The sequence below is a fragment of the Halichoeres trimaculatus genome, unplaced genomic scaffold (assembly GCF_033239565.1).
Source record: "Halichoeres trimaculatus isolate MK-OKI-2021-1 unplaced genomic scaffold, fHalTri1.1 fHalTri1_scaffold_6, whole genome shotgun sequence".
Classification (NCBI taxonomy): Eukaryota; Metazoa; Chordata; class Actinopteri; order Labriformes; family Labridae; genus Halichoeres; species Halichoeres trimaculatus.
Window position 1 is genome coordinate 11,140,802 of NW_027437184.1, and position 17,292 is coordinate 11,158,093.

The following is a 17,292-nucleotide window of genomic DNA, read 5'->3' on the forward strand; positions in this document are numbered from 1 at the left end:
GTCTCTTTAAGGCCCCCCTCCCTACAGGCCCACTTTCTTCTGATTGGCCAGCTCTTCCAAATTCTGCCTAGCAACATTACAACAGAGTTCTGACAATTTGTGATGTCATAAAGTGCCTGTAATTGAAAAAAAGGGTGTGAAAGCTGCCGTTCAGAGCAGACTGAGAGATTCATTCAAATGATTACTGAATGATTTAAAACTTTACCCACTTTAAATCTAAATGTCCAATGCTGCATTTTTAATTCTATGTCTGAAGATACAGAACAGAATCAAAGGTAGCCTTTCTTTGAGTTAAATCAAATAAATTAACAGAGTGACTCGGTCTTATGGGGGTGTGAGTATAAGTCTTTAAGTCTGAATACTACAGCCCAGTCAAAGCATGTGAGGTGATCCTTTGGCGACTTCAACTGGACGTCAGTGCTTTAGCCAGCATTGATTTCATGAAATGCCTGAATGTGGCTCTAACACAGCTTAAAACCTTTTTGCCCAGGCCTCAGTGCCCACCCTAACATAAATAAGAAAAGGTTCCACATGTTCACCAAAGAGAGGAAACCATCCCTCTCTCCTAACACATTTTCAGAGTGTCAGGCAAGAAGCTCAAGTGTCTGCTCCACCTCCTCCTCCTGGGGGATCCTGACAGACCTGGGTCAGATAGGATATGTAGTCTGTCTTGTAAGCTGTGGGGCTGCCTTTGTGCCAGCTCGGAGTAAAAACCTCCACAGGGAGCGATTCTTCAGAGCACAAGTTGAAGCCCAGTCTTCCTCCTGATGTCCTGGTGTCACTCTTTCCCCAAAGGCAAGCTGAGAGAGAGGAGTCGGAGCCACTTTAGCTGCTTGTGTCCATCATCCTGGGACTGTAAAGCAGTATTAAAGAGATTCCAGCAAAGGCAGTGTGTTTGAGGAACCTTGAACAAGTGACAGTGAGCTGAAGAAGGCCTGAGCGCAAGTCGTGCAGATTTTTTCCTGCACACTACACACATTTTTCACGCTACTCACTCAAGGTTTTTTGACGAGGATCACAAAAAGTTGATCAAATATAAAACTACAGAGAATATGCAAAATGCTTGGCGCAGATTTCAGTATTAAATAGGCTGGTTTTCAGGAAGGCTGGGCACAGACCTGAGCTGTTTGGCTGAGCATTGAGCTTTCTGGGAAAAGTTGGTGAGCCGGTCCTGGAGGAAATTAGTCCAAATGTTCAGGCCAATGTTTCTCCAAATCCACCTCAGTTGGAAAGAGAAGAATGAGAAAATGAGATCTTCACTGGTAGCTGTTAGCTGTACAGACAGATTACAAGCAGTATGTGGTTAGCTAGCAAGCTAAAAGCATGAGGACATAAAGAAGTGTGCAGATTTTCAAACCTCTATATACTCATGTGTTGCAGAAATCCCTGGAGTCTGCCCATAACTCCATCCCTTAACAGGCCTTCAGAGGGCTGGCCAATCAGAGTGAAGGAGGTTTGTGGAGCGGGGAGCCTCAAAGAGACAGCAGCTAAAACCAAGTGTGTCACGCAGAGGCTGAAATAAGGGCTTTCTGAAACACTAGAGAGAGGAAAATAGAGATTTATTTGAGCTCTAAATCATTTAAAGATTCTGCGAAGGCACGGGAGGGACAGAATAAAGACAAACAAAGCACAATACTCCCTCTTTAAGTTATATTTCCTCAAAGTAAATGTACCTGAACTAAAGAAGGTTTTTTAAAACTTGTCTAGCCACACATTTGCACATTTCCTCATTGTAACTAAAATGGGTGAGTTTGATCAAGGTTAATCCTTTTGCAGCTGCGAGTCCAAAATGAACTTACACACTTAAACTGCTGTTTCAAACAGGCTGTGAAAACATCTGTTTTAATTCAGGTTCTAAGAGATAAGTATTTGGAGTTAGTGGTTAGTTAAGTGGACAATCAATGAAACTGCAAGTTTTTTTGCTGTTCCTCATTTGCTTCACTTGCAAACACAATCATTGACAAACAAAAAAATGAAATATCGAGATACATAGCTCAGAAGATAACCATTCAGAAACATCATGCTGCAAACATAGTCTGAGCATCAGCAGGCACCTCACTTCCTGGATCAAATTTGTAGGCTTGAACTTTAGTGGTTCTGTGAGCAGCCATAGCTGTGCATCCAGAGTAAACATGGAAACATGTGAAACCAAGCCAAGCCTACCTCTCCAGATTAAGGGCATGGCCTGGCAGTGTTTTAGCTTTTCAAAGCCTCACCAAATGAAAACTATAAGCTCTGAGCAGACCTAAAAAAGAGAGAAAAAAAGGAGCATTTTTGTGTAATCTTTCATATGATTTTCTGATGAATGCTTTTACAGTTCTTCCTCTGCACAGCTCAGCCCTTCCGATGAGCAGAGTTCCTCCTCTAAGCTTGAAGTCTAACTCAGCACAGCTGACTGACAACAAGCATGCAGACTGTACTTTCTTTGTTCTGTGACGCTGCACGCTCTGTCTGACCGATGACGTATAACGTCTTTATGAATCAGAACAGACAAGACGAGATGAGCACTGCTGTGGCTCGCCGTGGCATCTTCTCTTGACACAAAGTGACAAAATGAGACCACGCAGACGCTTCTATTGTGTAGGCAGATGCTACGGAAGATCCTGTTGTGACACAGAGTCTGCTAGGACCTCAGAGGATTCTGTGGCATGTCTCATTATGTCACGCCAATAAAAGGCAAGAAGAGGGATGACATCATGACAGGAAGCATATGGCTCCATCAGAGCACCTGGTCCACAGCAGGTGGCCTCTGTGGGGAAACAAACACCTGCAGGACTCTGAGCTGGACGTGTTCACAGCATGAGTTCTGCACAAGTTTTCCTGTAGGATTGATTCAAATGCACAATCCAGTCTCTCTGATAAGCATTGACTTTGTGTCTGCTGTTTTAGGGGACCTGGGAGGATGGGGGATTGAGCTGGAGAAGCTCTGAGGTGGGGATGAGAGGTGTGAGAGTCAGCAGCCGTGGAAATAGAGACACAAACGGAGGGACAGATGGAAGAGGACTGACTGTGGTTGTGTTTTGACAGCTAGCATCATGCAGGCTGCAGCCAAGATCAGCTCTGACTCAAACAAGCACAACATGCTCTCAGTTTGACATCACGGTGCGAATAAACAGTCAGATGACAGCCACGTCTGGAGGAGTGTTTCTGAGGAGTGTGTGCATATTCACAAATATAAACGCAGACAGACTGGGCTTTGACATCATAAATGTTAAAGACAACTTGAAACTGAGGGAAAAAATAGTTTGTTTAAAGTCTGAATGGATGAAAAATCAAAGTTTTTGGTCTGATACAACAGGATGAGGGTTCAGTTATGGTAATGAATCAAAAAAGCTCAAAATGTCAAAGTAAAGAGACCAAGAGAAATCAATGAGCGGGATTTCGAGTCCTGTGTAGTTCTAAAAGTTAAGATCAGTCTATCAGAGAAAGTTTCAACTTTGCGCCCACATTGTTGTGATTAAATTTACTTCAAGAATCCCTGTTTAAGAAGGATTATCCAATTTAAGTTGAAGCTATACATAGCCTACTCTGAAAAGGCAGACAGGCTGAGAGAAAGTTCACTTAACTGATGTCAAAGAGGAACAGAGACAGGGATCAAACTGCTGGCCTGAAACATAGGCAAGTAGGGGTCAGGCAATAGGTCAAGGAATCTTAAACGGCTTGAACATTTGAACAGAGAGGAGGAGAAAGAGTTTAAGGCGCCTCTCAAAGAGGGGTCAAGAACACTGGTGTTAAATGAAAAGTTCAATGCTGACAACGCTGACATTGTTGCCACATGTTGCACCTGACATGCCCTAACTACATGAGCGTATTTCTCTTCTTCCTTTGGCACTGAGTCCACAGTATGCCCACTTTGTAATAACTTCTTGCTAGCATATCATATGCGGGATGTATTTACTGTGGGAACTTCAGTAAGTTTGGCCAGAGCCATAATGTTATCAGGAACACACACACCAGGCAGATCCCCTCCTCGGCTGCAGAGCAGCACGATGGTCAGGACGTTATCTCTAATTAAGAAGTTGACTGAGGCGTGAAGATTAGTTGAGCACAGAGAGAGCAGAGCGTCCTACGTGATTGGCATTCCATAGGTGCACAGCATTCTGGGAAATGGTAGGCTAAAGTCTTGGACAGTGTTTGTCTTTCAGGATGAACTTGTGAGTTTTATTTGTTTTTCTGTGTTAATTTCTTTCTTTATGAGTTGTTACATTAACTTTATCTCCAATATTTCCTGACTTTCCCGAGGGAGTCCTTGCAGCATCAAAAGTTTCTTATAGAGAATAAAGAGGTAACCGTTACATGAATGAAGAAGACAAATGAGTATTAAGTGGAGTCGTCTGTGTAAAAAATAACCCAGTAGGGATCCCTGCTGGACACCACTTTGGAGTTTTAAACCTCCAACCATGACACTTTCATCTTTCTGCTCAGGTAGTTTTCAAACCACTGAATTATTCTCCAGAAAGCACATGAAGCACGTCAAGCACTAGTAGGTTGCAGGGATTAAATTCTAAATGCTAGCTTTGTGATAATTCTTCCATACTTTTTTGTGATGTCCACGTGAGCAAAAACTGCCGCTCTGTTCATGTTGTATTTACGGTGTAACTGCAGGTGTAACAAACATACATATATTTCAGCAAAAAGGACAAAAAAGGTCTGAACAAACGTTTGTGTCAGGCTTTCTTTTGAGTTATCGACATAGAATATTACCGAAGATGGTTATAACATAGCTCAATGACTAACAGGAGCTCTGACACGATGGGTCACAGCAATTTACAACTCTGTAAGCCATCCTCCTGCTGCCACCCATTGGACTGTGTGCATTTTTCTAACCAATACCCATTTTTGAAAGCAAAAACTGAGCATGAAGCAAGTGTTAGCGTTTTGTGTTTAGTTCTAATTTGTTCTTTTTCACCTCAATACGAGCCAGATTCACCTGACCAGTTCAGATAAATGTCTCTGAGCAAAAGCAAAAAGAAAACCCTCCCATGGTGTAGTTCAGGAAATTCTCCAAATGGGTGTTTGGCACTGGGATCATGTGACCACAAAACCTCACATGACATGTGGGAGTTAACGGCCCATTCAGGAGGATAATGAATCTCAGGAAGATACCCCTTTTCTACACGACTTGGCACTAGTCCTTTGAGTTTCCACTGATGAAGCACTAGCTCCAGGTGCCCAAAACTACTTAGCAAGTACCAACTCTTTGCTGGTCATAGCACTGACCACATCAGGGGCCAGAGGTGGGGTTATCGTGACCATTGGTGGAAAACAGCCATTTTTAGAAAGGGGAGCTGCCAAGCAACTTGTCTGTTGTTTTGTTGCAGTTTCCTCATTCAAAACTTGAAATGGAGGCAAAATTGAAGCAGTGATGCAACGCCTGATAAAGATCAGGTTTGTATATCGTTATTAAATTTAACAGGCTAAATATTTGTATTTTCTTTATCTTATTTACATGATGAGATTTTCACAGACATACAAACACATGAGCACACACCAGAGAGACTAGCACTCTTCCTATAGTGGACAGTCGGGAAAAATATTGTCACAACCACCACAAAGAACCCTGTTCAAAAATCTCTGCCTTTTTTACGCAGTCCCAGAGCCATCTCTATGAAGACAGCAACACTGCACACAGAGGGGGGAACAATGAAATGGCTACATATGCAGTGACTTATGATATACTGTGGCACAATGACGTGGCTTCAACTTGGCTCCTTGCCGATGGTAAACCAAACCAGTTCTTTGGGGGAACATGATTAGAACCATTAAAGTGCTAACAATAGTATTAGCAATGAGCTGCCATTTTGTTTGAGTCTTCAGAACATGGTGCAAGACAAATGTACTTGTTTATTTATTTATTTATTTAATTTTTGTTTGGACACATCAATTCTTTTCTTCAAGAATGTTGTTTCAAGCAATTGTTCTTACCCCATTTGCAGATTTCTTTATGCAACTTAGACGCTATTAGTGTCTTTTTATTATATATTGTAAACAGACATTTTTCTGGACTTACCAGGTGAATGGGGCTCATATTAAGTCAAATAAGACATTTTTACTGGACCATAATAAAAACATTGGAATAATCAATAGCTTAAGACATGTCAAACCCTCATCTCTGTCACATAATATAAATTTCAGTCACAATTAGTTATTTTGTGCTCTTTCAAAAAATTGATTAAAAAAAAAAGAAAAAAAACCTCAGGTAGTGCAACTGACAAACACTGGTGTAAGTTTTTCAAGCATGCTGTTTGTGCCTGTTTAAAGGGTTTATATGTAGAAGTTAAACCCTGTCAACAAACCCTCAAGCTCTCTGTCTTGCACAGACGTTTTGTAATATTGTTGTAGAAACAAGAACACCTCTGTGAGTTTGCAAGCAGCAAGCGTTTGTTGGTTGTGGCTAATGGCATGAAAACATTCCCAGGATTTACCCAAACATGGTGGGTGGGATAGTGACAGACTTGTCACACACGTCATTGAGGGTCTTTATGATTCATCTTTTGAGTTTTGATCTTTTGGAAATCTCTAACTGGTGATTTCTTCCTTCTCATTTCTCATCCTCTCTCTGCAGCCTCCTCCTCACCACTGGCTGAACAAATAACCCCTCTGATCTCTCTTTCAGGGTCGCCCGCTGTTGTTGCAGTCGTCCAGAAACGTGTCGGTCAATATCGTCAACAGCAACAACCAGCTGCTCACACAACTTGTAACAGGTAAGACTAAGCGGGAGCAACACGCGTTCTGCTTTCATGTATAGTTTACTGATGTTCTCCTTTGATTTGATGTTTCATTTCATCAAAAACACATCAAACCTGACGACATCGACTGCAACTCACAGATTACACACAGAGTTTGATGCTTCTTTACTCCCACCAAGAGTTATTTTCGAAGCGCCCGTGGCCATTTTTACATTTTTATGATTGTCTGTGTGTTCTTTGCTGTCACTCAGAGTCAGTAAAGAGACTTTAAATGGTAACTGAGATCATTAAACAGATTTATCTCAGGTGTGGGAGTAAAATGGTCAAAGATCTGAGGTAGAGAATGAAGTAAAACAGTGAGGATGAGCATTATTCTCTCTGGATGTGTTTATATCAGGGACATTTTTACTCCAAAGTCAGGCAAATATCTTCAAGAGTCCATTGCTTTCACCAGAGAAGAACAAAATCCTGACCAATCAGGCCCTCAATCTTCAATGGGGAGGTATTTGTTCAAATCCAGTGGTCACCCTGGGTGACAGAAGAGTGGACAGATACGGCTGCTGCCTCACAGGACACTGATAGTGTAGGTGTGACGGGGGATTCTTTAATCAGTCCAGTGATGCTGGTTTAAGTAAATGTGGGCTGCTCAAAGTCTCTCTTCATTTTAGAGGGCAACAAGTTCACTCTCGGTAAACTGGTCTGAAGCAGAGTTAAAAAGGATTGGATATGTGAAGAATGCAGCACAAGAAAACACTGCTCTGTGACATCTTGAGCTGGATTGGACTCAACCAAAGCTGCCCTCGAAACATCTCTGGATTCACCTGAAGCTCCTCACCATCATCATGGCCAAAATGCACCACATGCAGCAACGCTTAGTGGCATTCCATCTGTGTCCCAGCTCTGGCAGGTCAGGGCTTTCCAGATCAGATATGGACGCCTCCTGTTTTTGCAGGCTTTAAGGCAGTGACACGTCAATTTACAAAAGGCAGATTGAGTGGGACAGGAAGTCCTATAGAAACCACCTCAAAATGTCCAGTGGCTTTCAAAATAAAACAAAGGGTGTCCCAACCAGATATTATTTATCATGACTGCAACAACAAACCAACATAATGAGCAGTGTCAGACCAGGAGTCAACAGGTTTGAGGTTCTCAGCCCGATGAGGATCATCTTTGGGGTGGGAATCCAGGAACTCCAGCTGTCTAGAGGTCCTGATACATGCCGGACAGAACACGCAGCTGGTGTTAGCAGATGAATAGGAGAGCACACAGTCATCAGTATGGAGCCGGACTGGAGACCCATTGGGTGTATTCCCAGCATTACTCCCAACTTCCACAGGAAGTGCAGCACCCTGTTTGTCAGCATGGGGCACTGTTACAGTCAATGCTCATGCTTGGAGGACAAATCAAGCTCAACAAATAGAACCAACCTGGACAGGAAGTCAATTTCAAAATGAATCTCCATGTACAGACACCTGACCGGGTATCAGATCGTTAAGACAAAAAATCACAGATCACTGGCCAGAAAATAATTGTGTAAGGTTACAAAACAGACACGTCTCTGATCCATGCTGACAACAGCACAAATTTGAGCTGACGGAAGTCCTGCCTATGGTGGCCCTGCGAGCTCATAGCGCTGCAACTTTAGAAAACAGATGCAAAAAGACAAAGCACAAGCAAATTAAGAAAACATCAACAATTTGACAACATGTGCGCTGCATTTAGAAAACGGGCTTCAAAGACCACAATACAACACATTAGAAAAACGTGCTGATAAGATACCGCAACACAACAGAAGTGTTTCCACAGGAGACTTAATAGTGATGCACATGTCCCGACAAGCTTGTTGTTGACACAGATTTTCAGTCACAGCTCTATTATGGTTCTCTTTCTGTCAACTGTGTTTAAAAATGTTGTAAAAAGTTTTTAACATTGTATAAGAGTATGTGTAATAGAGCTGTGACTGAAATATGTGGCAACAACAAGTCTGTCGGGACATGTGCATCACTTAAAGTGTCCTCTGGAAACACTTGTGTTTTGTCTTTTTGTATAGGTTTTCTTAAGATGCAGCGCTGTGAGCTCTCTAGGCCACGGCACCTGTCAGATCAAGCAAACTTGTCTAAATTAGGCCCCAGAATTTGCAACATATCCCATACTGTGTTACTTCATTCTCCATCTCCTTTTTGGCACACTTCTCTGTCACAGCCAGCACTTTAAGTGTCTCTGATGTCTCCTGATTTCCTCCATTGCTTTGGTCTCTCTTTTCCCAAGTGATGTTGAACTAACCCAACTTCCTTCTGGGGATTTATACGATAACAGCCAGTACACTACGGTCTGTGATTGGAGCTGTATTCATAATTCTCTGCAGCAGAGAAATACGAGACAGAATCAGGTTTCTAACACAGCAATTCAGTAAGAAGAGTTTGTTTGAATCACATGATTTTCTTTCTTTTTGCTTTAGCCAGTTCCTGTAATTCACCTCATCTCTGTCTTCTTGCATGGATCTATCATCTAATGTTTAGTCTGGTACTTTCCATCAATGCACTGACATAGCTGACACAAATTTACAAGCATTATTTTCTAAAGTTTTGATAGAGGTGATAGTGGTATAATATTTACTATCATTTTGGGCTTAATATTTGTCTCCCAACTCTTCAGAGACCCCAGAATCCTCGAGCTAGGAGCTGTGGCTCTAAATAGTCCTCCTCTTATTTCCAGGCCTGAACATTAGCACATCATAAATCCCTCCTGTAACTCTTCCAGCAGACGCCTCAGCCGCTCCACAATAGCTCTGTGATCACTTTCTTCCTTACGTTCCTCGCTCTCCGCCTGTCACACTCTAATAGAGCCGGCAGTGTTCTGAGGATGGAAATGTCTTTGTGTAAACATGCACAGGAAGTGTCTCTCACATTAGAAAGAGCACTGACATCTGCCTCCTGGGTCTGAGGAGGAGGACGATGAAGTCTATGTTTCACTCGGATGACTAAGCGTTGTTCGAGTTCGGGGAGGAACTTCACATCCCAGATGGAGAGTGACAGAATCAATTGCGCGCGTGTCAATCAGTCTCCCCTCCCCTGACGCCCGGTGTTTTTCGTCTGTCGCAGGAGACAAAGCAATTTGACTTGGAGGGAGTTGCCTGCGTTTTTCTCTTTTCTTGTTTGTAGCAACAACAGTCACACTTTTGGCAGCTTGAGCAGCGATTTTCCTCAAGTTTCCTGAGGACTCATTTAAACTCATGTCAGGGTGGAAACCTCTTTCTCTCTGACGGGTCAGTGCTGGGGGAGAGAGTTTCTAACATTCCAGCACAAAAAGTTCAACTTTTAGCTTCTTTATTCTTCTCCTTTTACTGTGTCCGCAGCCTATGATTCAGCCAGAAGGAACATTTTGGCATGCTAATTTTAAAAAAGATTTCTGGGGTTGAAATTTAAAGAAGTACACAAACACCAATGGAGCAGATGAAGCTAAATTAACATGCTTTAGCTGCACACCATGTTGCAAACCCACTTTGATGAGATGGTTGAGAGGAAAAGAGACAGGCTCTATGTTTACACATGCACAAAACTTCCTCAAACTGTCAGAAAGTTTTAAGATCAGCAGCATGTGTGAATGCAAACGGCAGAATTATTATTATTTTTTTTTTAATTAGAATCAAACTCGCCTTTATTCGCCAAGTATCTCAAGAACACAAGGAATTGACTCTGGTAGCCAGACTCGCTCTGCACAATTTTTATAGGCACACACTAAATATTACGAAAATTAAAAAAATAGAGCTCGAGCAGTAAGAAAAATAAAGATAATAACAATAATAATAATAATAAGGAGCTGTGTATAGAGAAGAATAAAAAATAAATACATACAAATAATTAAAAATAAAAAAATTAAGATAAAATAAAATAAAATAGTGCACTGAAAATGGATGCAAAAAAACTGCGCAATTTGCAAAAGAAAAAGAAAATGGAACATGATTGTGCAAATAGAAACAGACCGGCTGTAGCTGAACATGAGGTACATGAATGATTGTTTATGGCATGATCACCTGCAAAGATATCTTCACATCCATGTAGCATTAAATGATTGAGAACAACATTTAATAAATTCATGTTCAGGTTGGGTTTGAAAGAGAAAGAAAACCTTTTCTTAAGTTAGCAGGTCCGCTCAGATGGTTTCACATTTTCTGACTCTGATGTAAGTGAGGAATAACTCATCTTTGATCTCTCCTCTCCATTCTCTCCTCTCCTCTCCTCTCCTCTCCTCTCCTCCTCTCCTTTCCTCTCCTCATCTCCTCTCCTTTCCTCTCCTCTCTGTCCACGTGTCCTCTGCAGGATCGAGCGGATTTAAAGCACGAGGAAAGATGTTTGAAGTCAAATCCAACTCTGGGAAGCTGCTGTTCTCCGCCGATGAGCAGGAAGTAGTTGTGGGCGCTGAGAGGCTCCGAGTGATGGGTGAGTGACACAAACGGCTGTCATGAGTCAAAGTGGGAGGTCAGGCTGGATCAAAGTGTGTAAATGTGTCTGTGATGGTTTTTCTGCTGTTACTGTTCTAATATCATGCTGATTGTGGAACACTGGACCAGCTTTTTACACTTGCTAGGGTGCTAGAGGCGGCATTGGAGTTTGTCTGACCAGTCCACATATGCTTTGTGGACCTGGAAAAGGCTTTTGACCATGTTCCCCAAGGTTTCCTACAGCAGGTGCTCCAGAAGTGTGAAGTAAAAGGCTCCTTGTTACAGGCTATTCAGTCTCTGTATTTTAGCATATAGTGAGAGTTTGGTTTACATTGATGACAGTAAGTCAAACTTGAGGCCCAGTTCAGTGACATATAATAGTGAAACTCAAAACTGTGCTTGTGTTTTCAGTCCTGCAGTGCTGCTAAATAAACATCAGTTTCTAAGCTGAGTCAAATGATCTGGCTCTCTGAAAAGAGATCTGCCAAGTGGCTCACCTTTAAAAAGCATGAAAAGCCTTATTTTTAGTCCTGCAGAGAGATAAAAGATATGTTTTTAAGGATGATTTGAAAAAGGCTGGTATTTGTTAGTCAAATCAACTAGAAACAGCCTTCTCTTATTCCTCTTAGAGCTCACACTGTGCCTCTGTAACCATGCTGACACCGCGTCAAACTGCTGTACAGTACGAGCTCTGAATGATCATTCAGTGCTTATATTAGCATCATACTCAGTGAGGAGATCTCATCTCAGCTCCTGTGTGAGAGGAAGGAGATGACAACCAGCGATGAATGATGAGGAAGAGTTCTAAAGCTCTTAGGAAATGAAAGCTCGCCGAGGAAGAGGAGCGAGAGAGTGACGTGGGAGTGTTTTTATCTGCCGGCAGGACTCAGGGGAGGGGCGGGAGAAGGTGGCCTGAAGTCGTCAGACAAATGAGTTCTGCGTGTATGACAGGAGATAAGAAGTGACAGAGCTGTTGTGACGGCAGTGGGACACTCGGCCTCTCGGTGACGAGGAGTCGGCAGATGATTTCCTGTGAGAGCGGAGGGGCGGAACCGAGGAGAGTGAGGAGGCGAAATTAGTTCAGGGTGGAAATATGTGTTCACGCATAAACAAAACATCTTCAAAGAGAGAGCTGGAGGAGAGAAAAACATGAGGAAGAATCCCATTTTCTAAAATCATATGATGAGATAATGATTACAAAGACAGCTGTAATTCTTAGTTTCATGCTTCATGATTTAGCTGGGACATGAAAGTTGTTTATTCTCTTGTAGGTCAATGCTTTTTCACCTATCTGCTGGTATGGTCACCTCACATCCACAGTGTTTATTTGTTAAATGAGAAATCTGCGTAAGTGAGCAGAAATTACAGTTACCCCTTGTCCACAGGGGGCGTCAAAACTGACTCAAAAGAGAATGTTCCTGAAAAATCTTCTGACTTCTTATCTACAAAACACTTTAAATCACTCAATCATAAAACCACTCAAAGTATCCTTGGAGAAAGGTGAAGTCTGATGCAGCAAAGGTCCATTTGTCAAGCAGGTGAGACAACCACACAGATCAAAATGAGCCCTGAGTCCTCCCAGGAGAGGCTAAGACACCTTTTTCTGTCTTCATAGAAAGATGTAAATCTCTGAAGATGTTCTTGATTGGTGAAGGCAGCTTTTAGAAAGTCATTGTTTTTAGGTGTCTTGGTGCTGGCGCCTCACCTTAAGAGCAATCCCCCATGATTTGTGTAAGTACTTTAGCCAGCATGCTAACATACTGTTTTCTGCTCAGTTCAGGCACTGGAAATCTTCACCTACTTATAGTAAAGCGAGAATCTGTTTTGGAACCATTAGCAAATTTAAAGCACTGTTAGAATCAATAGGGCAGGTGCATTTCAGTTCCTTTTACTGGTTCAATGACATAAACTTTCAGTCTTAAATTTCAGTGACTAGACTCAGTATGAAAGGGCCATATTCATTGGCCAAAGAATAATCACAGGCTTACTTTTTATCTTGAAAGAATCATCATGATTTACTCTCCAAAAATTACTAAGTTTACCTGTACACTGTATTCCCATTCAAGACTATTTTCTGAAAAGATGTTTATATGCTCCACAGAGTGCTGCGCTACAAGAATATTCCCATTTAAATTTGAATAAGCGTACTCTGAGTAAACTGTAGTAGCAGGGTTAGGTTAGGGTTAGGGTTAGGGTTAGGGTTAGGATTAGGGTTAGGGTTAGGGTTAGGTGTAGGGTCATGACAAAATGCCATCCAGGGGCAGCCTTTTGCACGCACTGGGTTGGTATTTCCACCAGATTGTCCAACATGCTTGTTTCCGCACTTTACTGTGTTATATTTGTATCCCTTCTTCATCAAACTGTGACTGGCAAGGTATTTGCTTTCTCGTCATGTTGAAGGAGCAAACAAATCCTCTAGGTCAGGGATGTCAAACTCGTGCCATGGAGGGCCAAGAGGCTGCGGGTTTTCCTTCCAACCAAGAACTTCATCAGCTGATTTCACTGATTAGTCCCTGCTCTCTGCTGGAAGGTGAGGTAATCAGTGGAATCAGCTGGGGGAGTTCTTGGTTGGAAAGAAAACCTGCAGCCTCTTGGCCCTCCATGGCATGAGTTTGACATCCCTGCTCTAGGTGGCCTAATTGGGAGCATATTCCAACTAACACCTTAACATGACCCAATATGTTTAAATGACTTTTTAAGCAATCAGAATATTGTCATAATTCTGATTAGTACAGGAATATGGCGTGCATTAGAATTGAAATTAGGGGTCGGTAAGAAGAACCAGTATCAGAGGGGAGGCCTCCTCATTTGTCGAGATTCCCCCAGCAATTCGTAGCCTCACAGCCTCACAGGCTCTCAGCCGACACACATTACATATGTGTGTTTAAAGATCTGAAGCTCACTGTATGCAGATCTTTGTGGCTTTAGTGAGACAGTTAATATGATACGAGTTTCCAGTATTTTGCAGCCTGTATGCAGGACCCAGTGGATTCCAAGACACAACAGTCTGCTGTCTTCAGTCTTTCCTTGATGTTTGCTCCCATCTCAATTTTCCAGCCACTGTAGCTCTGATGGTGACAGATGTGTGTTATTTCCTGAAGGTCCAGATGCAATCAAGAATCGAGTCATATTTCAAAACAAAATACCCTGCAGCCTGAAGGCCTGGTGGTTTCAGATATATTCTAAACATTTTGTCAGGAGGCTTTTATTTTGAAGGCACAAAGCCGCATCCTGGAAAAACACTCTTGTTCAATGGATTTAATTGCCTCCTTCATGAGAAAATATGAACTTTAGCTTACTTTTATTCTCACTAAAGATAAGAATGATAAAAGACTTTTCCCTTCACAAACTTTAATGACAAAAAAACCTTCTGCATTAATTGGGTTTAAAGAAATCAGCCATCCATGTCACAAGAGGACAGATTTAATCAGCACTGATTTCTTGAATTTTACTTCACAGTGGGATAATTGCCGGGGAAGTGAAATAAGTTGCAGAGAGCATAATTAAAATATCAGAAAAGAGTGAATCTGCAGCCCACTCCCACACGAGAGCTGGTGTCTTTGACTTCCTGTTTGTCTCCTTTCACTCCAGCTCCTCAGATTTCCTCCTCCTCATCTTTTAAACGTCTTTGCACCGTGCTGCTCCTGCTTCCTCTCACCATTATCCCTCCATCTGCCGTCATTCACCATCACTCAGCCCCCGCCCACTCCTTCATCAGCGCATCCATTCACCCTCATTAATGGATAAACACATATCTGAAGTGTCTCCCTCTTGACTGGGACGCACATTTCCACTTAAGAGCTCCCATGGGTGCCCTCTCTCTCCCCCTCTCTCTGTCTGACACACACCTCTCAAGGCCCTCAGTGTGAGCCGCCTCATCCTCACCCACTCAGGGTTCATTACTGTCACCGCCTCGGCAGACAAAGATGGAGGCAGGGAGGAGTGAGGACAGGTAGTGTTTTTGTTTTCTATTCAATTCAAAGTCAGAGCTGCTTTAATGTTCACCTGTCGCTGCTCATTTCAGCTCAGATGTAACATCCACAAAACCCAACATCAGTAAACACAACAAGCGTTTAGTTTAACAAAGCGGCTGTGATCGCTGCTGCCTGACGTTTACACGCTCTGTGGGTCCTCTTTGATTTCAGAATTGGAGCCGGAAGAGGTCTGCAGCGGGAAAAAACAGCATAACTGTTTAAAATTTCCTGCATGTCAGCAAGTCTGAGGAGACTAGAGCTCAGTTTGCTAAGGACTAGAATTACCACGGGAGCTGAAGTGGAAGGAAAATGTGCAGCAAGATGCCAAACTCTTTGGCAAAGTCTCAAACTCAAGCATCAAAGAGTTTCACAGAGATGTCAAGTATGAGGCGGTGTACATTTTGTAATCAAGCCTGGCTCAGCCTTTTTTTTCTTGACACAACTCGGGATTGGTTCAGACAGGCCACAAAGAGAAGCTCGGCCTACAGAGCATCAGCAAACTGCCCTTCCATTCCAGCCCCTCCTTTATGCTGTGTCTGTTTTTATCAGGGTGATAAATATTCTCACCGGAGCCCACTCTGTTCTGCACTCAGCTCTTTGCTGATGCTGCTCTGAGGTGTGCTCTCCCCTCCTCAGGCATGTCGAAGGACAGAAAAATCAGAAGTAGATTTCAAGTCTCTGTGAGGACTGTCCATTTGTAGTTCACTGTAGTGAGACGTTTTCAGAATTGGTATTGTCTTTCAAGGGTGCCCACTAACCAATAGATATCTGATGGAAGAGCAGATCAAGTCTGTATTGTGTCAATCAGTCCAAGACCAATTCTGGACGTCTACTCAATGTTCAAATTAGGTCCACCATTTGGTTAGGTTTTTGGACGTCTAATCTTAGACATTAATTTTGAATAAAAGTAATATGTTGTTTGTTTGTTTACATGTCCTGCTTTCCATTTTAAAATAATGATGAGTTATCCTGTCGCGGTTAATTTCCCTGTAGCTTCATTTGGCTCAGCAGGGTTTGAAGTGGAAATGTAAATCACTTTTGTTTGTATTTGCATTTACCATCTGCTGCTGAGAAAATCAAAAGTAGCTACAGAAAAATAGACCAGAACAGAATGTCACCTTCTTAAACTAGACTACAGTTATACACAGAAACTAGAAGTGGTGCAAAAACAATAAGAATGCCGAAAATGGCTGCAGCACCAGCAGCAGCGACTGTAGCTCAGTTCATAGGGACTTGTCTTTGAAACTGGAGGGATGCTAGTTCAAGACCTGGCATAGACCAGTGCTTTAAAAATTGGGGGGAAATTTTTCTTGTTCTAAAATAAGTTTGAATTTGACATAGACAACACGTCCTTTGTACATCTCTTTGCAGAGTGAGTAGCTATAATGCAGAGGTACTGTGGAATGTCATAAATGGACGTTTGGTAGACGTCAGACAGAAGAAAAAGAGATGTCACCTGGAGTAACGGTGTGCACTTTGAGGAGACCAAAATTAGAAGCCCAAAAATGATGTTCAGGGACGTCCTTTGAATGTCTTTTTGTGTAGTGGGTGAAGACTCCAGTGAGCACTATCACTCACTGTCCTGAAGATGTGACTCTTGCCATGGTCTGCTTTTGTTCTGGAGACCTGATCTGTGTTTTAGCATTTTGACATATAGTTGGATATGTGCATACTCTTTTGCACACCACAACCTTCTACCCCCTGACTAAATGTTTGGCCACAAATAAAGGAACATCTAGTCATCCATCGTCCTGAGTTTGTGGTTCAAGTCACGGAAGCAGCCAGCTGAACCGATCAACCCATGTATCCCTTCTCTCTGTAACATTATACCCTTCCTGGAACTTTGGCATCAAGTCTATTGTACAAGTTCTGAGTTTACATCCAAACCTGGTAAATTTCCAGAAGAAGGATCTTATTTAGGTACCCAAACCTCCCAAACTGAGGCTCCTACCACCTTCATATTATCTCTTTCTCTCTGTCACTGTACCCAGAGTCCATGGCGTGTGCTGTGCAGGTCAAATGAGGAAGGGAAAGCTTGGCCATCAGGCTCAGCGCCCTCTTCACCACGATGAGACCCTGAGATACTTCATCTCCTTCATGTAGTTCATTTCTGATGAACCCTCCTCCCACATTTCCTTCACTTCTGTCCTTCACAGTGTTTTAAGTGTCAGCATCTCCCGTCCATTTG

The 17,292-nt window shown here is 42.5% G+C and overlaps 1 protein-coding gene across 3 annotated transcripts in view; it reads left to right on the forward strand.

Annotated features, from left to right (window-relative positions):
* The window catches only part of sgcd (sarcoglycan, delta (dystrophin-associated glycoprotein)), a 362,364-nt gene that overhangs the window by 281,289 nt on the left and 63,783 nt on the right, over positions 1-17,292 (forward strand). For all 3 annotated transcript variants that reach the window (XM_074672035.1, XM_074672036.1, XM_074672034.1), the window contains 2 exons: positions 6,617-6,704; positions 11,009-11,128. In XM_074672035.1, coding sequence (XP_074528136.1) covers positions 6,617-6,704; positions 11,009-11,128 — 208 coding nt within the window. The remainder of the gene's footprint in view (positions 1-6,616; positions 6,705-11,008; positions 11,129-17,292) is intronic.